Raw genomic sequence first — 26,375 nt, 5'->3', positions numbered from 1 at the left:
TTCAGTAACAGTAGTGGATACAATGCATAAATGAAATTGATGATAAAATACATGATTTATGATATAGCCACCACCCGTAGGGGTGAATTTTAGCATCCACAGCCAGAAGAGTTGCCCTCTTCTTAGGACTGAGATCCAGATCTTCTTGGAGGGCATAGCCCAACTAAATAGCAGATAAATCACTGAGAACCCCTCTGGTGGGTCATGCCAGAAGTCCAACCTCTAAGGTCCTGGGGAAAGCTGTTCACAGGAAGGTGTCTCACTGAGGCACTGCAGGGCACTGGAGAAAGTTGTTCATGGGAAGGTATATCCCTGGGGCATTCCAACACACTCTACTACGGAACCACCTGGGGAAAAGTGGGTTCCTGGAATTGCTATTAATACTAGTTGCTGGGTGCCTCTGGCTGCCTACACTGCAGACTCTGGACACTTCAGAGGCAGTCTACACTTCAGGTGCCTGGCACTTGGAAAAGTACTTACTTGGCCAGAGGAGCCTGTGTAGGGAGTCACTGGAGCACGAGAAGCAAATCTCTCTTAAATTTTCTCTCCATCACCCTCTCCTGAAAAAGGATAGCATAGTGCCAGCTAACAAAGCTAAGATATTTAAAGGCCCAGATCCATTTGCACAGAATAGGCAGAAAGGGTGATAGTAGAGCTAACTGGTAATGAATTGATAATCTACACAATCTGCTCTGAAGAGTTATATTTGCCAGACAGGACAGGCAAGATTACAGAATTCAAGTTAGAGCTCAATTTGCTCTCACCAAAATATTTGAGGCCGGAATGAGGACAGCACTCTTTCAAGGTAGTTCTTCCTGAGGCACAGGTGGCACAGCTGAAACCCGTTTTTCCCTCCATCAGTGTTCTTCCCTAGGTCAACAGAGATCTCCAAATCCATACCCCTCAAAAACCCAGTTTTTCTCACTTGACGTGGGTAGAAAGACTCCAGTACTTCACAGCCACATGTAATGTCCTTCACAGCTTACTTGGATTTATCTAAACACCATAAGATCCCAATTTTTAAACTTTATCTTCTCCTTGTTAACGGCAGCAAGTTCTAATAGTCTATACTATCTCTTTGACTTCCTATGTATATGACCAGATGGTCTATAAGTGGTGATTGTCATTGTTGTTGTTTTGTTTTCCGGGCTAAAACTAGGACTTCTAGGTCAAGTTGAATAGAACATATGTAGTTGGCATCTGCTTTATACCTGTTTATAAGTTCATCATTACTATTTTGCTGTAGATGGTGGTAGATACCATTTATTAGTTTTGGAAGTTCCTCTCTGTTTCTAAATTGATGTGCGATTTAATAATTTTTATCATGAAGATTTAATTTTACCTATTACTGTCTTGAGTCTATTCACATGATTGTATCAATCTTCCAAAGGTGATGCCATCTATTCATTGATATACTAATGTTAACCATTCTTTTATTCCTAAGGAAGAAAAATCCTGGTCAAGATGGGTTTATATAATATTCATTGCTAGTTTCAGCTTGGAAATGATTTATACATTTCCCTCTATGTTTATAGATAAGATGATATATAATTTTTCCTATTTGTGCTGTCCCTGTAGGAATTTTACTAATGAAGTCATAATAGGTTCATAAATTGAACTGAGATGTATTTTCCTCATTTTTAATTTTCTGGGGGGTTTATGACAGAGACTATCCTACTGGTTCTTTCCAGGTGAGGTGATGGATGTGTTAATTATCTTGATCTTAGTAGTAATTCTACAATCTATGCATATTAAATTTTCATGTAGTACACTTTAAATTTATATATTTGTACACTTCCATCACAATTAAAAATTTAAAATCATGTTTAAACAACCTTAAATTTTTAAACAAACTCTCCTCCCTAAATTCAATTTCCTAATATTTATATAAAGCTATATTGAATAATGTCATTATTAGTTATGCAATCTTGAGCAGTTTTTTTGAACTCATTGTCCTCAAATGTGCTTTGAAAAATGAGAAAATGATAACACCTACCTCACAGAGTTACTTTCAGGAATATGCACATTGACACTGGTGAAGTGTGTGGAGTATTGCCTGGCCGGAGTGAACATGCAATAAATGGTAGCCACCATTATCAGTATTATAGCCATAGTTTTATCAGTCCCAAACAGTCAAAGGGGACACTCTTTATCATGAACTTCCCACAGCTTCTTTAGTTAGAAGAACTACGTTGCTAAGAAAAGAAGAGTTTGAAGTTGGGTATAGTTGACCTGCAGTGCTGCCTGGGGATGGAGGAGCCCTGCGGAAGCTAAGGGAATAGGAGGAGGGTTCAGCCCAGAACAAGACCACAACACTTGGGCTGTCACAGGGCTGGGATGATGAACAAGACATGGTCATTGACTCCTCTGAAGGGGTCACTAAGTCCTCCTCTCTTCCAGCCAAAGCACCAGGCAGAAGGGTACTTGGAAGCAGACATGGGTATACTTGGGATGAATGATATTTCTCACTGCCTTCTGCTCTCTTTAGGGGTGTGGCAAACCTAAGGCCAGATGTCCCCCAGCACATATTCACAAAAGACTTTTCTCTGCAAGCAGAAACCCAAAACACAGGATTCTTCCACCAGGACCCTGCCAGGTCTTGTCATCCTTCGTAGACTGTGGTGCAATTCAGGAGTTATGGTAGATTAGAGTGCTGCTGCTTCGTTGCTCAGTCGTGTCCGACTCTCTGCAATCCCATGGACTGTAGCCCACCAGGCTCCTCTGTCTATGGAATTTTCCAGATAGAACACTGGAGCAGGTTGCCATTTCCTTCTCCTGGTAATCTTCCCAACCCAGGGATCAAACCCACATCTCCTGCATTGCAGCCAGATTCTTTACCACAAGTGCCATCTGGGAAGACCCCCACCCAACTGAGGTCAATCCAAACATTAAGTCAGAGACTACAAGTAAACTGAGCTACAGTGAACCACACAGTGACTATAACAGGGGAAGATCCTTAACTGAGGTACTTCCCTTGTAAACTATGTGTGTGTTAGTTGCTCAGCTGTTTCTCTTTGCAACCCTATGGACTGTAGCCTGCCAGGCTCCTCTGAGCATGAAATTCTCCAGGCAAGAATACTGGGGTAGATAGCCATTCCCTTCTCCAGGGGATCTTCCCGACCCAGGGATTGAACCTGGGTCTCCACACTGCAGGCAGATTCTTTACCGTCTGAGCCTTTTAAACTATGGCTTTCTATACATATTAATAAAATGTGGTAGCCACCATTTATAGATGAGCATGGAGCACAGACACAGATGATGTCACTGATGACCCTGAGGGAGTCAGAGGGAAAGGGAGACAATGACTTTGCTGAAAACAGACACAGGACTCTACCCTGAAATCCACTGTAATTCTATAAAACTCACAATACTAGTATTCAGAAAGCCACTAGGGTGTTCTTTTCAGTATATTCCAAACTTGAACAAAAACAAGAAAGCTAAGAAAGTAAAATGCACTGATATGTTTCCAAGCTAAGAATACCTTTTATTTGCTGATCAAAACCTCAAAGAAAATTAGGTTAAGGAATGGTAGGAAGAAGGAAGAGCTATATGGATAAAAGAGAAGCTTGTTCAATTTATGACCCTGTGTAATAAATAGTGACTGTGGATTGCCTGATTACTTTTTTGGTTTCTTGACATGTTTTTGTCTTGAATTGTTCTGCTCCAGCATTAATTAGTGATGTTTCTTTTTAGATTTATAAGCTTTCTATGATTTTCCTGTAAAACACAACAATCAATGAGATAATTAAGAAAACAAGGCGCATTAATATAAGAACCACAACCTCAAGTGAGGCTGACACCTCCTTCCTTAGTGGTCCTGGGGGCCCACTGTCAATGCTTCCTCCATATCCTACCTCCTCACAGAATGGAGGGGACCAGCCATACATGCAGTGGCAGTTTTTGTTATTGTTGCAAACTCCTCGGCGGTTGCATTTCTCAGGGAAACAGTCAAATTTCAGGACTGAGCTATTCACACAGTATCTATTAAAACATACCCGCTCCTTACCACAGGAGGTACCATCATTTATCACACCCAGGTCAGGTAACCCCATAGGTACCATGGCTAGATGATAGCCAATGCCCCAGCACATGAGATTTTCTTCATGCAGATGAGTGGATATTACAGTAGTGTGATCTGGCATATCAGGGAGGGTTTCGACATTTATGCACTGTAGCCTGCCACATATTGAATTTCGCTTGGTACATTTTCGAAAATCACGAAGTCCTAAAATCCCACAGTTCCCATATTGGTCACCTAATAAATTTACTGCATCATAGCACTGATGAGGAGCATCCTTGGCATCAAGTCCAAAAATTTTTTGGCACTGCATATACCTGGACTGACAACTCTGTTGGAAACAATGGGCTTCATACTTGCAAGGGGTTCCATCCTGCTTATAAGTATCACTTGGACAGAAAGCTGAGGTCCCATTGCAGTACTCTGCAAGGTCACATTCATTTTCTTCCATCCGACACATGTATCCAGATGGACGAAACTGACAGTCATGACAGCAAAGTCCAGTGCTACACTTGGCTCCTTCTTTGAATTTACAATCTGGTCGACAACACCTGTCTTCTTCACACTGCTCTCCTGAACCACAATCACATTCCTCATTCTCTTCCACAATTTTGTTTCCACATCTCTCAAGCATGTAGCCTAGGCCTGGGATATTAGTTAGACACCTTGCATTTGAAACTTTATATATGTGTGCAAAATAATGGGCATAACTACAGTTACTAAACCCATATCGCCCAGTACCCATGATGCAACTATACCTTCCCTTACATTGGCAGTATGCTTCATCATGTGGCATTCCCACACCGTGTCCCAGTACATGAGTGGACCAAGTGGCGGGTGCAAGGATATTTACATCTGGAAAAACACTTACAGATCCAGCATAAAACTGACTACACGCATGTCCCCCGGAATGTGCAAGTAAATCTGAAAATGTTCTTTTAAGATATAGGTGTACCCAATCTACGGGAACCCGAGTATTTAATACACTTGTTCTGTATACCAAAAACTGGCTTAAAACTTGCTCTATCTTTGAAACATTAACTCTAATTTTGTCCTTATCTGTCCATACTTCAACACTAAATAGATGTATTCTTAGACGGATATCTTGGAAGTAAGAGTCCATAATAGAAGTCAGAAGAATGGCATCATTTATGACTTGAGTAAGATTGGAGTTTGAAAATAAATACCTACTGTTATCAAAGACCAGTGCTACTTCCATGTACATTTGATGTGTATATAAGTCAGTGAAGTCCGGTGTCCTAGCCATGTTCTCATGCTGGGGCATCTGCTCTGTTGTTTTATCATCAGTTAAGCCACAGATCTGATTAGGAAATTCCTCCTCTTTCCTTATGAGATATACCACGTGTTCAAAATTGGAAGAAGCTTTGCGGGGCTCGACTTGGTAATGATTGGCATCAATTTTCAGGATGCCCCGGAGACCTCCCATGCATGTACTTATCGTAGCTTCAGAATCCTGATTTCCTTCAATCCAGCCCATATAGTTGCAGTCGCTGGGTATATAAGGGTGATCTTCCAAGAGTCTCCCCTGTTCTGTGAAGGAGAAAACCTGCAGATTCCGGGGCAACAGAAACCTCTTGGGCCACAGATGAAGGACACGGTTCTTGCCTTTTACCTGCAGGAGGTAGGACACGTGCCTGGCCACTCCCTGCTCCCCTCCACGGAAGCTCAGCTTCTTGGGAATGGTGATTTCATAGGAGTCAAAGTCCCACACAGGGTGAAAAATTAAATCCTTGCCAAGAGAGTCAACCAGGAGTACCGCCAGGACTAGTGACCGGCCTGGGGAGAAGCAGGTCCTCGCTGACCTCATGGCACAGCCTCTTCCCCAGTGAGTCAGTCCCTGCCACTGTGGCCTTGCGAGTCAGCCTTGCAGGGACCTCCGCTAGAGGCGCCGGGAGTAGTGCATGCTGTGCGGAGCTCGCTGGTGCGTGGGAGCGCAGCCCTGGGCCAAGCTGGGTCAGGCTGAGGCTGGCTGATTTCCCCTGCAGCTGCAAGCCCCGCCCAACGCATCTAGTTCGTTTTCTGGGCGGTGCCGTTGTGCGCACGTGGAAGAATCCAAGGAAGGTGCGCGAGAATAAAATGAAAATCGAGGCTGCTTGCACGCTGGTGGGAGAAGGCAGAGAGCAGGTTGGGAAAGGGAAAAGGACTAAAGAGTAAGAACAACAGAGAGCTTGACAAAGGCTGACTGTCTCTTGGGCTATTTGTTTTGTTTCTGTTGGCTTCAGGACACACCTGATTTTTCCATGGGCTGATTCGGCTGTTTCACAGGTGCTGTGCCCACCTCACCGTTACACCATTCTCAGAGTTCGCTGGGAGTCTCTTGAAGCAAAGAGAAGGATCCCTGGAGCCAGCCAGAGGACCACCAGAGCCTGAGAAAATCAGAGCTGACTCATGTTCCCAACCCCCCACCTGGCTTCAGGCAAGTGGATGTTTCTAAGTTCATTTTGCCGGATGGTTCTTTCTGCTGTGTGTCCTTAGGGTGCCAGGGATCAGCGTGATTTTTGGTGTGGGTATGCTATTTGGATGGAGAGTCTAGGAACAGTCAAATACCAGGAGAATCCAGGAAGACTAAAATCAATTCAAGTTGTATTACAGGGAAAGGTTAAAAAGTAGGACGGGCTTGCATCTGGGAGACTAGTTAAGATGATCTTGTAACAATCCAGGCAAGCAATGTTGTTTGTGGACCAGAAAAGGACTGCAGGGCCCATGAAATACATAGTTATTTATGGAAGGTTTACCATGTATTAGCCACTGTTCTCAGATCTTTGCCTGAATCAGCTCCTTAACTCATCACAAAGAAGCCTAGTTTGCAGATGTTCTTGTCATGGATGCTCCACACTTGAGAGAAATGAAACTCTACTTTTGTTCATGTGGTGATGTTAGGTAGCACAATTGCCACACACCCTTAGGCAGTCACCCCTCCCCCACAACCTGTAGTCTTTATCAGTCACCTCTGCTGTCTCTCTGGGAATGGACAGAAGTGCACCCTGTGGACATATTGATTGAATGGCTTCTCCCAACATGAAAGAAGCAAGAATTAAAAAGAATATTCACATTTCTGGCTTCTGTATTGTGGTCCAGACACTCAGTGAAGCAGAAACAACAAAACAAGTAGACTTCATCTATGGAGAATATGACAAGATCTTCTCAGGAAATGGAGATTTTTAAGGTGCCATTCTCCTGTGCTGTGAGAAAGTGCCAGAACAGCTGTGCTCAGCTTCCAGCCGAGGATGGGGAATCCCTTCAAATGGTCCCCCTCAGGGGGCAGCAAAAGAGGAGGCCCGTGCACTGTGGAGATGACCTGGTCGGCAGGCAGGAGAAGCCCTGAGTGTAATTAGTAGACAGTAAGGGTTAAGTTACTGATTTGTTGGAAAAGACCCTGATGCTGGGAAAGATTGAAGGCAGGAGGAGAAGGGGACGACAGAGGGTGAGATGGCTGGATGGCACCACCGACTCAATGGGCATGAGTTTGAGTAAGCTCTGGGAGTTGGTGATGGACAGGGAGGCCTGGCATGCTGCAGTCCATGGGATCGGAAAGAGTCAGACACGACTGAGCAACTGAACTGAACTGAAGGGTTAAGCACCAGTCTGAAGGTTCAGGTTCCCAGTCACATTGCTGAGCTGAACGGCAGTGGAGGTAAAGACATGAAGAAGGGGAAAAGTCAGAGAGCTGACTAGGGATAAATGAGGGTTTCAGCAAGTGTGCTGAGCTCATAGTTCAGCCTGAAAACCAGGAATTAGTTTCCTCAGTCTGGAAATCTGGTTGATGTTGTCAGGTCTCCAGCAGTGTAAATTGTAGAGGGCAGTTGGGATCTATCTTCTACGTTCATTCTGTTTTATTAACCTTTTCATACCTATACCATTTTCATTTAGGCCATTGAAGTATTTCTTGATTAAAACACTAATTCTACAATTCCTATTGTTATAATACTGTCTTTGGGCTAAACTCTGCAACATTTGTTCATTAACACAAACTTTATGAAAATAGCCTGTTTTGATGTATTTTTCCTTATTTAAAAAATTATGCATATATATTTTAAAAAGTGGAAATAGCCCTGAGTTACACGGAGTAGAAAATGCAAGCCATTCCTTTACTCTCAACTTGTATATGTCTCTAATAAACTCTTCCCACACTGAGACAGAAATCTTAGGTATGATTATTTTTCTATCTTAGAAAATTCCATTTAATATAGAAAGTAAATCATATTTTAAAATAATACATATCATTCATATACTTTTGACATTGCCATTTTCATATACAATATAGTGTAAATAATTTTCTAAGCGATTGATAAGAGATGTAGATCATTGCCCATAACAAAAACATAATATTCTATACTATTCACATAATTCTTTATTTAAACATTTTCTTTATGTATTCATGATACAACCATTGTTTCACATTGTTACATTTTTCTTATTGATAAATATATTCTATTCTGGTGATTAAGATAAATTTATGTGTAAATATATACAAGCACATACCTTCTTTGCCAGTTCTGATGGATTCTTAGAAATGTTAGATCAAAGAAAATGTGTTTCAATTAATCGAGGTCTCTAAAATCAAACTTTTTTCCTCTAAAAAGTTCTGTGTTGGTTTACCAAATATCTGTAAAGCAGTTTGTTCAATAACACAATTTAAACATCAAGGTTAAAAAAAGTAACATTAAATTTACCATCTTAACCGTTTTAAAATATACATTTCCATAGTGTTAACATATATTCACATTTTTGTTTACCAGATCTCTAGATCTTTTCCATCTTGTAACACTGAAACTTTATACCTAAAAATCACTAATGTCATCCCTATTGCCTATTCATAGGAAGTATCTTTCTGTTGCTATGATTGTGATTCCTTAAAGTATTGAATATGAGTACAATCACACAGTGTTTTTTCTTTTGTGACTGGCTTATTGCACTTAGCATAATATCCTTGAAGTTTCTTCATGTTGTAGCATGTGACAGAATTTTCTCCTTTTTAAGCATGCATGCTCATCTGTGTATGTATGTACACTTCTTAGTCATTCATCTGTTGGTACATATTTGGGTGAATAATGCTGCCTTGAAAATGGGTGTCCAAATATCTCCTGGAGATCCTGCTTTGTGTTCTTCAGGACATATACCCAGAAGTTGAATTGCTAGATACATTATCAGTTCAGTTTAGTCACTCAGGCGTGTCCGACTCTTTTCGACCCCACGGACTGCAGCACGCCAGGCTTCCCTGTCCTTCACAATCTTCTGAAGTTTGCTCAAACTCAAGTCCATTGAGTCAGTGATGTCATCCAACCATCTCAGTGTCTGTTGCCTCCTTCTCCTCCTGCCCTCAATTTTTCCCAGCTTCAAGGTCTTTTCCATTGAGTCGACTCTTCACATTAGGTGGCTGAAGTATTGGAGCTTCAGCTTCAGCATCAGTCCTTCCAATGAACATTCAGGGTTGATTACCTTTAGAATTGACTGTCTAATTGACTCTCTAATTGACTGTCTCCTTGCAGTCTAAGAGTCTTCTCTAGCACCACAGTTCAAAAGCACCAATTCTTTGGTGCTCAGCCTTCTTTAAGGTTCAGCTCTATCCTACATGACTACTGGAAAAAACATAACCTTGACTATACAGACCTTTGTTGGCAAAGTGATGTCTTGGCTTTTTAATGTGCTGTCTAGGTTTGTCATACCTTTTCTTCCAAGGAGCAAGCTTCTTTTAATTTCATGACTGCAGTCACTGTCCACAGTGATTTGGAGCACAATAAAATGAAGTCTGTCACTGTTTCCATTGTTTGCTCATCTGTTTGCCATGACTTGATGGGTCCAGATCCGTGATCTTAGTTTTTTGAATGTTGAGTTTTAAGCCAGCCTTTTCACTCTCCTCTTTCACCTTTGTCAAGAGGCTCTTTAGTTCCTCTTCTCTTTCTGCCATTAGAGTGGTGTCCTCTGCATATCTGAGGTTATTGATATGTCTCCCAGAAATTTTGATTCCAGTTAAAGCATCATAATGACTATCAATTATTATATCTTAACAATATTAAGTCTTCTATTGCATGACCCTGGTATACACCTAATCAGCTACACCAATTTGGTATGTGTTTCCATTAATTTGAAGTATCTTCAAATTTGCTTTTTTGGGGGGAATGTTTTGCAGTTTTCTGCTTCTTTTATTGCTTTGGTTCAGGACACTCCTGAGTGTTTTATACTTTTTAAGGCTGAAGTATTATAGAATTTTAGTATAATGGGATTGTTTTCTTAATTTCCATCTCTGTTTGTTCATTGTTAACATATAGGAATGTCCCTAATTTTTGAGTGTTGATTTTGTCTTCTGTATCACTGACGCAATGGACATGAATCTGAGCAAAACCTGGCATGCTGCTGGTCATGGAATATGATCGCTTTAATGTGTCATTGAACTCCTGGAGTCACAAAGATTTGGATACAACTTGGTGACTGAACAACAACAACAACTTTGATGAATTCATTTTTTAGTTCTAAAAGGTTTTCTTTTTTTTGGCAGAATCCTTTGGTTTTTCTGTATATCAGACCGTATCGTCTGCAAACAGAGTTTAATTCTTCTTTTCCATTTTATATGTCTTTTCTTTTTTATGTCTGATTGCTCTGGCTAGAAAGTCGTGAACTGTGGTGAATAGTAATGACAAGTGTGAACATCTTTGCTCAATTGTTCTTGATCTTAAAAGAAAAGTTTTTCCCATTGAGTATGATGTTAACTGTCAGCTTTTTATTTACGAGTTTTATTATGTTGAGGTAGTCTTTTTCCCTTCCTAGTCGGCAAGGCATTTTTGTCATAAAAGTGTATTGAATTTTTTCAAATACTTTGTCTGTGTCTATATGAGATGCTTATATGGGTTTTGTCCTTTGTTCTGTTAATAAGGTATAGTACATTGAGTGATTTCTCATGTTTTGTACCATCCTTACATTCAGTATAAATCCCATTTGGTCATGGAATATGGTCTCTTTAATGTGCTGTTGAACTCAGTTTGCTAGTAGTTTCTTTAGGATTATTATATCAATATTCATGAGACATACTGCCCTGTGATTCTCTTTCCTTATCTTTCATCTGGTTTGATATCATGGCAATGCTGGCCTCATAGAATGAGTTTAAGAATGTCATTCCTCTTCAATTCTTTGAATGAGTTTAAGAAGCCTGGATGTTAATTATTTCTTAAATGTTAGGTAGAATTCTCCAGTGAAAACAACGATCCTGAACTTTTCTGTGTTGACAGGCTGTTGATTACTCTTCAGTATCCCACTAGTTATAGATCTGTTTGTATCTTTTATTTCTTTGTTATTCATCCTTGGTAGTAGTCTGTTTCTAGAAATTTATCTATTTCTGAGGTCATCCAATTTGTTAACATAGAATTATTCATAGCAGTCGCTTGTAATTCTTTTTTTAAATGTGATGTTAGTTGTAATGTTTTTTCATTCATTTCTATTTTAGATATTTGAGTCTTCTTTTTTTCTTACTTAGAATCATTAAAGGTTTGTCAATTTTGTTGATCTTTTCAAAAAATCAACTCGTTCCATTGATTTTTTTTTAAACTATCTTTTGCAACCACCAGTCTGTTCTCTATGTCTGTGTGTCTTTTCTGTCTTGTAGATAAGTTCATTGTGTAATTTTTAGATTCCACATAGAAGTGATATTATACAGTATGTCTTTCTCTGACTTATCTCATTGTGTTCTCTAGGTCCATCCACTTGTCACAATGGCAGGCTTTCATTTTTTTTTTTATCAGCTTAGTAATATCCTATCTTCCTAAGCCAAACATCTGTTGCTTGGCATGTGAGTTTGCTTCCACCCTTGGCTATTGTAAATAGTGAAGTTATCAACATTGATGAGCATGTATCTTTTTGACTTAGTGTTTACATTTATCTAGACATATGTCCAGGAGTAGAATTGATGGGTCATGTGGTAGTTCTATTTTTGGTTTATTGAGGTACCTCTATACTGTTTTCACTGTGGCTACACCAATTTGCATTCCCATCAACAGTGTAGGAGGGTACCCTTTTCTCTACACCCTCTCCAGCATTTGTTATTTGTAGCCTTTTTAAATGATGGCATTGCTGACCAGTGTGATGTGTTACCTCATAGTTGTTTTGATTTGCATTTCTCTAATAATTAGCAATGTTGAGCAGCTTTTCTCATGCCTGTTAGTCATCTGTATATTGTCTTTGGAGAAATTTCTATTCAGGTTTTCTGCCAATTTATTGTGGGTTTTTTTTTGATGTTTGAGACATTGGCAAATTTTGGATATTAACACTTGTCTGTTGCATCATTTACAAATATTTTCTTTCATTTGATAGGTTATCTTTTTGTAAACTGTGCAAAAAGCTTTAGGTTTAATTAGATTCTATTTATTTATGTTTGTTTTCATTTTTTTTGCCTTAGAAGGCAGATCAAAAAAAAAAAATGCAAAGATCTATACCAAAGAGTATTCTGCCTATGTTCTATGGTTTCTGATCTTATAATTAGGTCTTTTGTTTTTTTTTTGGCTTTTCAGATTTTTTTGGATTAGAGTTTTAAAAAGTCACATTTTAAAAATATAGAGTCGTGGTAGATATAGCTATTATAATAATACTAGATTCTTATGCTGTTATCTGATAAGAATGTTAATAGGCCCACATTTAGATCTTTAATCCTTTTTGAGTTTGTTTTATATATGGTGTGAGGCAATGTTCTAATCTCATTATTTTGCATGTAACTGCTCACTTTGATTCATAATTTTGACAGTTTGATTACTATATGCCTCTGTATATGTCTCCTTATGTTTATCCTTATTAGAGTTTACTGAGCTTCCTAAATTTGTGTGTCTATTTTTCTCCTCAGATTTGGGGTACTTTTGGCCATTTTTTTTCTTCAAACAGTTTATCTGCCCCTTCCTCTGTTCTTCACATTCTGGGGCTCCCATTTGGGTACATTGTTTCCATGGATCATATCTCCTAAGTCCCTTAGACTCTCTTCATCTTTCTTCATTCTCTTTTTTCTTCCTCTATTTCACTAATGATAAAAGTTCTATCTTTTAATTTGCTGACTTTTATTTCCTGTCTGGTTATGCCCTCCAGTGAACTTTTCAGTTAAGTATTGAATTCTTTATTTCCAGAATTTCTGTTTGGTTTTTCCTCATGGTTTTTGTCTCTCTGTTGATATCATTTGTTCATGCATCATTTTCCTGATTGTATATAGTTGTCTATCTGTGATCTCAGTGAATTCATTGATCAGTAAATTTGAATTCTTTGTCTAGCAATTCATGTATCTCCATTTCTTTAGGTTTACTATCTAGAGATGAAATTGGTTCCTTTTAACATATTATGGTTGCCTGTCTCTTTGTATGTTTTGTTTTGTTGCTATTGTTATTGTTCTGCTTAAGATTTTGACATCTAAAGCATCAGCCAACTCTCCCAGACTGGTGTGATACAGATGGATTTTCTCCACACAGCCAGACAAGACATTCTGAAGATTTCTTAAGTCTTTTTTCTGTGTGTATGTTTAATGTATAGTGTCTATGTGCCCTTTCTGGGCTTGTATACACAAGAAATATTGTTGAAGAGATTTGGCAGTTTCTATTTAGGAGCTGCCACTGCAACACTGAAGCCTGTCTATAGTGTTGTAGTAAATGACCAACATGGAGCTCCACCTGGCTTCAGTCTGTAGTGCTGCACACCCTGGTGCCTGGTTTATATCTTTGTTTGAACCCCCTTGAACTGGCACCCTTGTTACTGTCGGTACAGAAATACAGGCAAGACAGACAGTTGTCCGTTGACCTACCCCCTTGAAAGTCACTTGTACTTACATACTACTCCTTTCCCTTCCCAAGGAGAACACGGGAGTTGAGGGTTTCCTCCGAATTGTGCTGCGTATGTGTGTTTGTGGATCAGGGGATAGTGGGGAGGATCTCTGGTGAGAGAAGGTGGATCAAGTTGCAAATACTATAGCCAAATTTCATGAAGATGGCTTCATTCTCATGTGGGGTGATAATCTTTTAACTGGTTTTTGGATTTCTCATAGAGGTATTGTATCAGTTTGTAGTAGAAGCAGGAGAGTCAGGGCTTCCTGTTTCACCATTTTGCTGATGTCTTTAGTCAGTTCAATGGAACTTTTTGTAATGGTAGAAATGTTACATAGTCTAATACTATAGCCACTAACCTTCTGCAGTTATTGACCTATCAAATGTGACTTTTGTGTCAAGGCAACTGATTGTCAAACTTATTTTAATTATGGTTAATTTAAATTTAAATAGCCACATGTTCCTAATAGCTGCCATATTAGCCAGCACAGTTATGGAAGGCTCAATTTCCCACATTTCTAGCAATATTTAATATCCAGCTTTTTAATATGGGCTCATTAGAAAAAGATAGCTCATTATTTTAAATGACTTTCTCTGATTATTGAGAATGAATTTACTATAGTAGCTTAATGTCAATATACTTCTAAATTGAGATATAATTGACAACATTATATAAGTTGTAAGTGTGTAAGATATGTGGGTTTCCCAGGTGGCTCAGTAGTAAAGAATCCGCCTGCCAATGCAGGAAACATAAGAGACTCAGGTTCAGTTCCTAGGTCAGGAAGATCCCCTGGAGGAGGGCACGGCAGCCCACCCCAGTGTCTTTGCCTGGAGAATGCCATGGAGAGAGGAACTTGACAGTCTACAGTCCATAGGGTCACAAAGAGTTGGATACAGCTGAAGCAACTAAGCATGCATGCATGCATGCTAGATATGCAAGTTTGTCCTTGAAGTACAAAATGAAGCAGGGCAAAGGCTAATAGAATTCTGCCAAGAGAATCCACTGGTCATAGTAAACACCCTTTTTCAATGATACAAGAGATGACTTTATACATGAATATCACCAAATGGCAGTACCCAAATCAGATTTATTACATTCTTTACAGCCGAAGATGGAGAAGCTCTACGTAGTCAGCAAAAACAAGACCTAAAGCTGATTGTTGCTCAGATCATCAGCTCCTTATAGCAAAATTCAGGATTAAACTAAAGAAAGCAGGGAAAAACCACTAGGCCAGTCAGTGAAAGTAAAAGTGAAAGTCGCTCAGTCGTGTCCAACTCTTTGTGACCCCATGGCCTGTATAGTCCATGGAATTCTCCAGGCCAGAATACTAGAGTGGGTAGCCTTTCCCTTGTCCAGGGCATCTTCCCAACCCAGGTATTGAACCCAGGTCTCCCGCGTTACAGGCGGATTCTTTACCAGCTGAGCCACTAGGCCAGTCAAGTACAACCTAAATCAAATCCCCTATGATTACACAGAGGAGGTGATGAATAGATTCAAGGGATTAGATCTAGTAAACAAAGTGCCCAAAGAACTATAGACAGAGGTTCATAACACTGTACAGGAGTCACTGACAAAAACCATCCCAAAGAAAAAGAAATGCAAGAAAGCAAAGTGGTTGTCCGAGAGGCTTTAGAAATAGCTGAAGAAAGAAGAGAAGCAAAAAGTGAGAAAGGGAAAGATATACCCAACTGAATACAGGGTTCCAGAGAATAGCAAGGAGAGATAATGCCTTCTTAAATGAACAATGCAAAGAAATAGAGGAAAACAATAGAATGGGAAAGACTAGAGATTTCCTCAAGAAAATTGGAGATATCAAAGGAACATTTCATGCAAAGATGGGCACAATAAAGGACAGAAACAGTAAAGACCTAATAGAAGCAGAAGAGATAACAAAAATACATAGAAGAACTGTACAAAAAAAGATCTTAATGACCCAGATAGCCATGATGGGGTGGTCACTAACCTATAGCCAGACATTCTGGAGTGTGAAGTCAAGTGGGCTTTAGGAAGCACTGCTGCCAATAAAGCTAGGTGATGAAATTCCAGGAGAACTATTTAAGTTCCTAAAAGATGATGCTATTAAAGTATTGCACTCAATATGTCAGCCAATTTGGAAAACCTAGCAATGGCCACAGAACTGGAAAAGATAAATCTTCATCCCAATTCCCAAGAAGGCAATACTAAAGAATGTTCAAACTAATTGATAGTTGCACTCCCTTTCCATGTTAATAAGGTTATGCTCAAAATCCTTCAAGCTAGGCTTTAGCAGTAGATGAACTGAGAACTTCCAGATGTATAAGCTGTATTTAGAAAACACAGAGGAACCAAAGATCAAATTGCCAACATTTGCTGGATCACAGAAAAAGCAAGGGAATTCCAGAAAAACATCTACTTCTGTTTCATTGACTATGCTAAAGCCTTTGACTGTGTGGATCATAAAAAAATGTGGAAAATTCTTAAAGAGATGGGAATACCAGACCATCTTACTTGTCTCCTGAGAAACCTGTATGTGGGTCAAGAAGCAACAGTTAGAACCTTATGCAGAACTGACTGGTTCAAAATTGAGAAAAGAGTATGACAAGGGTGTATATTGTCACTCTGTTTATTTAAATTATATGTAGAGTACAACATGTGAAATGCTGGGCTGGATGAGCTACAAGCTGGAATCAAGATTTCTGAGAGAACTATCAATAACTTTAGATACGCAGATGATACTCTAATGGCAGAAAGTGAAGAGGAACTAAAGAGCCTCTTGATGAAGGTGAAAGAGAAGAGTGAAAAAGCCTGCTTAAAACTCAGTATTAAAAAACTAATATCATGACATCCGGTCCCATCACTTCATGACAAATAGAAGGGGAAAAGGTGGAAGCAGTGATAGATTTCTTCTTCTTGGGCTCTAAAGTTACTGCAGATGGTGACTACAGCCATGAAATTAGAAAACGATTGCTTCTTGGAAGGAAAGCTATGACAAACCTAGATACTATATTAAAAAACAAAGATACCACTTGGCTGACAAAAGTCCATATGGTCAAGGCTATGGTCTTTCCAATAGTTACGTACAGATGTTAGAGTTGGACCATAAAGAAGGCAGAGTGCCAAAGAACTGATCCTCTCAAACTGTGGTGCTGGAGAAGACTCTTGAGAGTCCTTTGGACAGCAAGGAGATCAAACCAGTCAATCCTAAAGGATATCAACCCTGAATACTTATTGGAATGCCTGATGCTGAAGTTGAGGCTCCAATACTTGGCCACCAGATGCAAACAACCAACTTATCAGAAAAGACCCTGATGCTGGGAAAGACTGATGGCAGAAGAAGAGGGTGACAGAGGATGAGATGGTTGGATGAGATGGCATCACTGAGTCAATGGACATGAACTTGGGCAAACTCTAGGAGATGGTGAGGGACAGGGGGGCCTGGCATACTGCACTCCATGGGATCACAAAGAGTCAGACATGTTTGGTGACTGAACAACAACAAGTTGTGGGTGCACCACGTAATAATTCTCTACACAATACTCTTCCCTTGCCTGTGGGGGATAGGTTCCAAGGCCAACAGTGGATGCCTGAAACCACAGATGGTACCAAGCCATATATCTGTTTATACTATTCTCTACCCTGTACATATATATCCATGATAAATTTTAGTTCATGAATTGGCACAATAAAAGATTAACCAGAACAACTAATATTAAAATAAAATAATTGCAACAATATGCTTTTAAGAAAGTTATGTGAATGTGGTCCTCTCTCTCTCAAAATATCTTATTCTTCTGTACTCACCTGAACGTATGAGATATTGAAGTTTGACCCAATGAGATCAAGTGAGGTGAATGATGTAGGCACTGTGAAGGTAATTTTCCTTTATAGTTGACCATTGAACAATGTGTGTTTGAATTGTTGCCTAATACAAGATTTTTGAAAAATAAAGCCTGTACTATGTGATCTTTGGTTGGTTAAATACACAGATGCAACAGATGCAGGAATGGTTCATTCATAAATATTTAAGATTTTTCTTTTTCCATGACTTGATAGTTCATTTCTTTTTACCACTGTACAAAGTTGCAGTTACATAGGATGAAGAACTAGAGATATAATATGCAATATGATGACTATAAATAATACTGTATTATATACTGAAAAGAGAGTACATTTCATTGTGCTCTCAGCACACAAACAAAAGAGCGAGTTTGTGAGGAAATGGATTTCTTAATTAACTTGTCGGTAGGAATCATTCCACTATGTATATGTATATCAAAGCACCAGGTTGATCGCCATAAATATGTACAATTTTAATTTAAACAAAGAACACAATCAGCAGAGAGAAGAGTCAACTGATAGAAGAAAATATTTGTAAATCATACATTTGATAATGGGCAAAGAACCAGACTACATAGAGAACTCCTACTACCCAACAATAACAGCAACAAAACCAAAAACAATCAGATTTAAAAATGAGCAATGTATTGTTGGATTTGATTTGCTAATATTTTGTTGAGGAATTTTCGCATCTATGTTCATCAGTGATATTGGTCTAAAATTTTCCCTTTTCCATGGCATCATAGTATCTTTGTCTGGTATTGGTATCACAGTGATAGTGGCCCCATAGAATGAGTTTGGGAGTATTCCTTCCCCTGCAATTTTTTGGAAGAGTTTCAGAAGGATAGGTGTTAACTCTTCCGGGGTGAACTTCCAGATGTTCAAGCTGGTTTTAGAAAAGGCAGAGGAACCAGAGATCAAATTGCCAATATCCGCTGGATCATTGAAAAAGCAAGAGAGTTCCAGAAAAACATCTATTTCTGCTTTATTGACTATGCCAAAGCCTTTGACTGTGTGGATCACAATAAACTGTGGAAAATTCTGAAAGAGATGGGAATACCAGACCATCTGACCTGTCTCTTGAGAAACCTGTATGCAGGTCAGGAAGCAACAGTTAGAACTGGACATGGAACAACAGACTGGTTCCAAATAGGAAAAGGAGTATGTCAAGGCTGTATATTGTCACCCTGCTTATTTAACTTATATGCAGAGTACATCATGAGAAACGCTGGGCTGGAAGAAACACAAGCTGGAATCAAGATCGCCGGGAGAAATATCAATAACCTCAGATATGCGGATGACACCACCCTTATGGCAGAAAGTGAAGAAGAACTAAAGAGCCTCTTGATGAAGGTGAAAGAGGAGAGTGAAAAAGTTGGCTTAAAGCTCAACGTTCAGAAAACTAAGATCATGGCATCTGGTCCCATCACTTCATGGGAAATAGATGGGGAAAGAGTGGAAACAGTGTCAGACTTTATTTTTTTGGGCTCCAAAATCACTGGAGATGGTGATTGCAGCCGTGAAATTAAAAGACGCTTACTCCTTGGGAGGAAGGTTATGGCCAACCTAGATAGCATATTTGAAAGCAGAGACATTACTTTGCCAACAAAAGTATGTCTAGTCAAGGCTATGGTTTTTCCAGTGGTCATGTATGGATGTGAGAGTTGGACGGTGAAGAAAGCTGAGCGCCGAAGAATTGATGCTTTTGAACTGTGGTGTTGGAGAAGACTCTTGAGAGTCCCTTGGACTGCAAGGAGATCCAATCAATCCATCCTAAAAGAGATCAATCCTGGGTGTTCATTGGAAGGTCTGATGTTGAAGCTGAAACTCCAATACTTTGGCCACCTCATGCGAAGGGTTGACTCATTGGAAAAGACCCTAATGCTGGGTAGGATTGGGGGCGGGAGGAGAAGGGGATGACAGAGAATGAGATGGTTGGATGGCATCACCGACTCGATGGACATGGGTTTGGGTAGACTCCGGGAGTCGGTGATGGACAGAGAGGCCTGGCGTGCTGCAATTCATGGGGTCGCAAAGAGTCGGACACGACTGAGCGACTGAACTGGACTGAAATGCTTGACAGAATTTGCCTGTGAAGCCATCTGGTCCTGGACTTTTGTTTGTTGGGAGTTTTTAATCATAGTTTCAATTTCAGTACCTGTGATAAGTCTGCATATTTTCTGTTTCCTCCTCGTTCAGTCTTAGGAGAGCATGTCTTTCTAAGAATTTGTCTATTTCTTCTGGGTTTTCCATTTTATTGGCATATAGTTGCTTGTAATAGTCTGTTATGATCCTTTTTATTTTGGTGGTGTCAGTTGTAACTCCTTTTCCATTTCTGATTTTATTGATTTGAGCCTGCTCCCTTTTTTTTTCTTGATGAGTCTGGCTAAAGATTTATCAATTTTGTTTATCTTTTAAAGAAATAGCCCCAAAAAAAAAAGAAAGAAAGAAACAGCTTGTAGTTTCACTGACCTTTTTTTTTTTTTTTACTGTTTTCTTCATCCCTATTTCATTTATTTATGCTCTAATCTTTGTGATTTCTTTCCTTCTACTAACTTTGGGTTTTGTTTGTTCTTCTCTATCTAGTTGTTTTAGGTGTAGGTTAGGTGGCTTATTTGGGATTTTTTTGTTTTCTGAAGTACTATTATATTGTTATAAACTTTCACTTGCAAACCAAATCCAACAATATATTAAAAGGATCATATACCATGATCAAGTGGGATTTATCCCAGGGATACAAGGATTTTTCAATATTTGAAAATTAATCAGTGTGATACACAACATTAACAAATTGAAGAATAAAAGCCACATGATCACCTCAATTGATGGAGAAAAATCTTTTGACAAAATTCAATATCGATTTATGATGAAAACTTGCAAGAAAGTGGGCACAGAGGGAATATATCCCAACATAATACATGCCATTATTACAAACCTATAGCCAACGCACTTAATGGTGAAAAGCTGAAAGCATTTTCTCTAAGATCAGGACTAAGACAAGGATGTCCACTCTCACCACTTTTATTCAATAGTTTTGGAAGTCCTGGCAATGGCAATCAGAGAAGAAAATGAAATAAAAGGAATGCAAACTGGAAAATAAGAAGTTAAACTGTCACCGTTTGTGGCTGACATGATACTATACACAGAAAATCCTAAAGATTCTACCAGAAAACTACTAGAGCTCATCAGTCAATTTAGTAAAGTTACAGAATACAAAATTTATTCACAGAAATTGCTTGAATTTCTACACAGTAACAATGAAAGATCAGAAAGATAAAGAAATAATCCCATTTACTATGCTATCACATCAAAAAGAATAAAGTACCTAGGGAAAAACCTACCCAAGGAGGCAAAAAACTTATACTCTGAAAGCTATAAGATGGTGACGAAAGAAAGAAAAGATGACACAAACAGATGGAAAGATATACCATATTCTTGGATTGGAAGAATCAATATTGTCAAAATAACTATACTACCTCAGGCAATCTACAGATTCAATGCAATCCCTATCAAATTACCAGTGGCATTTTTCAAAGAACTAAAACAAACAAACAAAAATCTTAAAATATGTATGGAGACACAAAAGGCCCTGAACAGCCGAAGCAAGCTTGAGAAAGAAAAACAGAGCTGGAAGAATCAGGCTCCCTGACTTCAGACTATGCTACAAAGCTATACTCATCAAAACAGTATGGTACTCACACAAAAACACAAATATAGATCAATGGAACAGGACAGAAAGCCCAGAAATAAACCCATACACCTATGATCAATTAATATGCAACAAAGGAGGCAAAAATACACAATAGAGAAGAAGCAATGTCTCTCCAATTAGTGGTGCTGGGCAAAGTGGACAGCTACACATAAAAGAATGAAATTAGAATGTTCTCTAATACAATGTGTGTGTGCATACTCACTCAGTTGTGTCCAACTCTTTGTGACCCCTTGGACTGTAGCTCACCACGCTCCTCTGTCCATGGGATTCTCCAGGCAAGAATACTGGAGTGGGTTGCCATTTCTACTTCCAAAGGATCTTCCCAACCCAAGGATCAAACCCATGTCTCCTGCATCTCCTTGCATTGGCAGGCAGATTCTTTGCCACTGATCCACCTGGGAAGCCCCTCTAACACCACAATTCTAACACAAACATAAACTCAAAATGGATTAAAAACATAAATGTAAGACCAGATACTATAAAACCCTTATGGGAAAACCTAGGCAGAACATTCTTTTACATAAACCACAGAAATATCTTTTTTTCCCAAACTTTAAGCTTTTTATTTTGTATTGGGGTGTATCCAATTAACAAAGTTGTGGTAGTATCAGATGAACAGCAAAGGGACTCAGCCATACAAATACATGTATACATTCTCCTCCAACCCCCCAGTTCCCATCCAGGCTGGCACGTGACACTGAGCAGAGTTCCATGTGCTATACAATAGATCCTTGTTGGTTATTCATTTTAAATATAGCAGTTTGTACATGACCTTTCCATAGTCCCTGCTGCTGCTGCTGCTAAGTTGCTTCAGTCATGTCCGACTCTGTGCGACCCCATAGGCGGCAGCCCACCAGGCTCCCCCGCCCCTGGGATTCTCCAGGCAAGAATACTGGAGTGGGTTGCCATTTCCTTCTCCAGTGCATGAAAGGGAAAAGTGAAAATGAAGTTGCTCAGTCGTGTCCGACTCTTAGCGACCCACGGGCTGTAGCCTACCAGGCTCCTCTGTCCATGGGATTTTCCAGGCAAGTGCACTGGAGTGGGGTGCCATTGCCTTCTCCCCCATAGTCCCTAACTACCCCTAAAAAGAAATGATACAAATGAACTTACTTACAAAACAAAAAGAGACACATAGACTTAGAAAATGAACTTAATGGTTACCGGGGGGTGGGGGGTGGGGTGGGCAGGGGTGGGGTGGGGAAGGGATAGTTAGTAGCATATCTTTTTTGATCTGTCTCCTAGAGTAATAGAAATAAAAGCAAAAATAAACAAATGGATCCTAATTAAAAGTTTTTGCACAGCAAAGGAAACCGTCAACAAGATGAAAAGACAACTCACAGAATGGGAGAAAACATTTGCAAATTATGCAATTGACAAGATATTAATCTTCAGAATTTATAAACAGCTCATGCAACTCAATATAAAAAAAAATTAAAAAATGAGCAGAAAACCTAAATAGACATTGCTCCAAAAACATACAAATGGACAAGAGGCACAAGAAAAGAGGCACAAGCACAACATCGCTAACTATGAGAAATGCAAATAAAAACTACAATGAAATACCACCTCATACCAGTCAGAATAGCCATTATAAAAAAATTTACAACCAATAAATACTGGAGAGTATATAGAGAAGAAGGAACACTCCTAAACTATTGGTTGGAATGTAAATTGGTATAGCCACTTTGGAGAACAGTATAGAGGTTCCTTAAAAAACTAAAAATAGAGCTACCATGCATGCGTACATGCGAAGTTGCTTCAGTCATGCCCAACTCTTTGCAACCCTATGAGCTATATCTCGCCAGGCTCCTCTGTCCATGGGATTCTCCAGGCAAGAATACCAGAGTAGGTTAGCGTGCTCTCCTCCAGGGGATCTTCCAACTCAGGGATTGAACCTGGATTTCCTGCATTAGCAGGCAGGTTCTTTACCACTAGTGCCACCTGGGAAGCCCAGAGCTACCATATGACCCAGCAATTCCACTCCTAGGCATATATCCAGAGAAAATTATGGTTCCAAAGGGTATATACACCCCAATGGCATTGCTGCCTACAAGAGCCAAGTCATAGAAGCCACCTAAATGCCCATAGACAGGTGAATGGATAAAGAAGATGTGGTATATATAATTTTTTCAGGAACCAAAGGAAAAAAAAAAGAATTAAATAATACCATTTACAGCACATGGCATTTGCAGCAACATGGATAGACCTGAAGATTATCATAGTAAGTGAAATGTTAGAGAAAGATATCATATGATATCATTTATATGCAGAATCTAAAAAAATGATAAAATAAGTTTATTTACAAAACAGAAACATACTCACAGACTTAGAAAACAAACTTACAGTTACAAAAAGGGGAAACATGGAGGCAGGAGGGATAAATTGAAAGTTTGGGAATGACAAATACACACTACTATGTATGAAATAGCCTTCCCTGGTAGCTCAGTTGGTAAAGAATCCGCCTACAGTGCGGGAGACCTGTGTTCGATCCCTGGGTCAGGAAGATCCCGTGGAGAAGGAAATGGCAAATCACTCCAGTATTTTTGCCTGGAAAATCCCATGGATAGAGGATCATGGTGGGCTACCCGTGGGATTGCCAGAGTCGGACATGACTTAGCGACTAAACCACCACCATATATGAAATAGATAACCAAGAAGGACCTACTGGGTAGCACAGGGAACTCTGCTCAATAATCTGTAATAACCTATATGGGAAAAGAATTTGAAAAAAAAAATTGATATATTTATGTGTATAACTGAGCCACTTTGATCTACACTTGAAACTAACACAAAATTGTAGATCAACTATATTCCAATATAAAATAAAAATTGTTTAAAAATTGACAAAGGACTTGAACAAAAATTTGTCCAAAGGAAATATGCAAATGGCCAATAAGCCCACAAAAATATACTCAACACCACTAATCATTAGGGAAAAGCAAATCAAAACTACAATAGATAACCACTTTGTATCCACTAGAATGTCTATTATCTCTAAACTGTAAAATAGCAAGTGTTGGCAAGAGTGTGAAAAACTGGATTTCTGTGCACTGCTATTGGGAATGTGAAAGGGTGCAATTGCTATGACAAATAGTATGGTGTCTTCAAAAAATTAAAAATAGAATTACCAAAACACCTAGCAATTCCACTTCTGGGTATTTCTCCAAAGGGATAGGAAGCATGAACAGATTTTTGTACATTCATATTCATAGCAGCATTAACACAATAAGTAAAAGATGGAAGCAACCCAACTTTCCATCAACAAATGAACAGATAAACAAAATGTGGTATATACATATAATACAAAGAAGGAAATGGCAACCTACTCCAGTATTCTTGCCTGGAAAATCCCTTGGACAGAGAAGCCTGGCAGGCTACAGTCCATGGAGTCGCAGAGTTGGACATGACTAAGTGAGCATATATATAATAAAACATAATTCAGCCTTTAAATGGAAGGAATTTCTGTCACCTGCATAAGAATGCAGACATGGATGAATCTTGAAGACACTATGCTAAATTAAATAAGCCAGTAACAAAAAATTATTATGTGATTTCATTTGGATGAGGTACCTAGATAGAAACATAAATTCATAGAGACATTAAGTAGAATAGTGGTTTCCATAGGCTGAAAGAAAAAGGGAACTGCTTTTATTTAATGTGTATGGTGGTTCAGTTTTGCAAGATGTAAAGAGTTCCAGAGATTGGTTTCACAACAATGTGAATGCATCTCTAACACTACTAAACTATATACTCAAGAACATAAAGCCTGAAAGTTTAAAACTCCTAGAAAAAAACTTAGGGAAAAGATTTTTGATATTGGTCTTGGCAATGATTTCTTAGATAAAGCCTCCCAAAAACACAGGTAGCAAAAATCTAAAAAAAATTAGAGGGATTACACCCAACTAAATCCTCTGTACAGCAAAGAAAGCAATCAATAAATTGAAAAGGTAACTTACACAATAGGAAAAAAATATTTATAAAACATATATCTGATAAGGGGTTAATATCTAAAATATATGTACTATTCTCAAAATTCAACAGCAAAAAAGCAAATAGTCCAATTAAAAAAATGGACAAAGGACTTGAATAGATATCTTCCCAAAGAAGACATTCAGATGACAATAAGTAGGTGAGAAGGTACTCAACATCACTAATCGTCAGGAAAATGCAAATCAAAACCACAATGCAATATCACCTCACATCTCATAGAATGGCTATGATCATACAAACAAGAAAAAACAAAAACAAATGTTGGTGAGTAGTGAAAAAAGGGACCTTTTAACACTGTTCTTTGAAACATAAATGGTACAGCCATTATGGACAATACTATGGTGGTTCCTCAAAAAATTAAAAATAGACCTACTTTATAATCCAGGAATCCCGCTCCTGGCTACATACCCAAAGCAAGTTAAGTTAGTACCTTCAAGAGATAGCTGGAGTCTCTCATTCATTGCAGCATTATTCACTATTACCAAGACTGAAAACAACCTCGACGTCCTTCAATGTATGGATGGATTAGTAAACTACACACATGTGTATACACAATGGAATATTATTTAGCCAAAAAAATTCCTGCCATTTGAAAAATCATGAATAAATCAGGAGGGCATTAGGTTAACTAAAAATCTACACAGAAACAAAGTACTCTATGGTATTACTTACAACTGAAAAAAATTTTTAAAGGGACCAATTAGGAGAAATAGAATAGAATGATGGTTGCTAGGGACTGGGGAGAGGGGAAAATGGGTAGATGGGTAGATGTAAGACAAAGGGTACAAACTTTCAGTTGTAATTAAATAAGTTCTAATATACAGCATGATAAATGGAGTTAATAATATGGTACTGTATATCTGGAATTTGTTAAGAGTTGCTGCTAAGTATCCTTACCCTCTGAGAATTGAAGTATATGAGGTGATGGATGTGTTATTACCTTGATCTTGGTAGTCACTCTGCAATATATATATATTAAATTATCACACTGCATGCTTTATGTAAATAATATTTACACATTTTATCACAACAAAA

General features: G+C 38.8%; 2 protein-coding genes and 1 long non-coding RNA gene across 5 annotated transcripts in view; 1 reads left to right on the top strand and 2 right to left on the bottom strand.

The window, feature by feature from the left end:
- REG4 (regenerating family member 4) overlaps positions 1–6,048 on the bottom strand; it is a 112,220-nt gene extending 106,172 nt beyond the window's left edge. For all 3 annotated transcript variants that reach the window (XR_014052520.1, XR_014052521.1, XR_014052523.1), the window contains exon 1: positions 5,210–6,048. The gene's annotated coding sequence lies outside the window, so the exon portion shown is untranslated. The remainder of the gene's footprint in view (positions 1–5,209) is intronic.
- LOC145504804 (disintegrin and metalloproteinase domain-containing protein 30-like) lies at positions 3,464–6,048 on the bottom strand. Its single transcript, XM_081486127.1, has one exon. The coding sequence runs from the start codon at positions 5,844–5,846 to the stop codon at positions 3,696–3,698; it is 2,151 nt and encodes a 716-aa protein (XP_081342253.1). The 5' UTR covers positions 5,847–6,048; the 3' UTR covers positions 3,464–3,695.
- Positions 6,049–6,106: 58 nt separating this feature from the next.
- The window catches only part of LOC145504808 (uncharacterized), a 74,622-nt gene continuing 54,353 nt past the window's right edge, over positions 6,107–26,375 (top strand). The window contains exons 1-2 of the long non-coding RNA XR_014052524.1: positions 6,107–6,163; positions 6,262–6,455. This is a non-coding gene — a long non-coding RNA (uncharacterized LOC145504808). The remainder of the gene's footprint in view (positions 6,164–6,261; positions 6,456–26,375) is intronic.

Source organism: Giraffa tippelskirchi, chromosome 5, assembly GCF_054371585.1.
Source record: "Giraffa tippelskirchi isolate mGirTip1 chromosome 5, T2T-mGirTip1v1.2.pri, whole genome shotgun sequence".
In the NCBI taxonomy this organism is placed as follows: Eukaryota; Metazoa; Chordata; class Mammalia; order Artiodactyla; family Giraffidae; genus Giraffa; species Giraffa tippelskirchi.
Note: the sequence above shows the minus strand (reverse complement) of the source record. Positions and strands in the feature narration are given on the sequence as shown.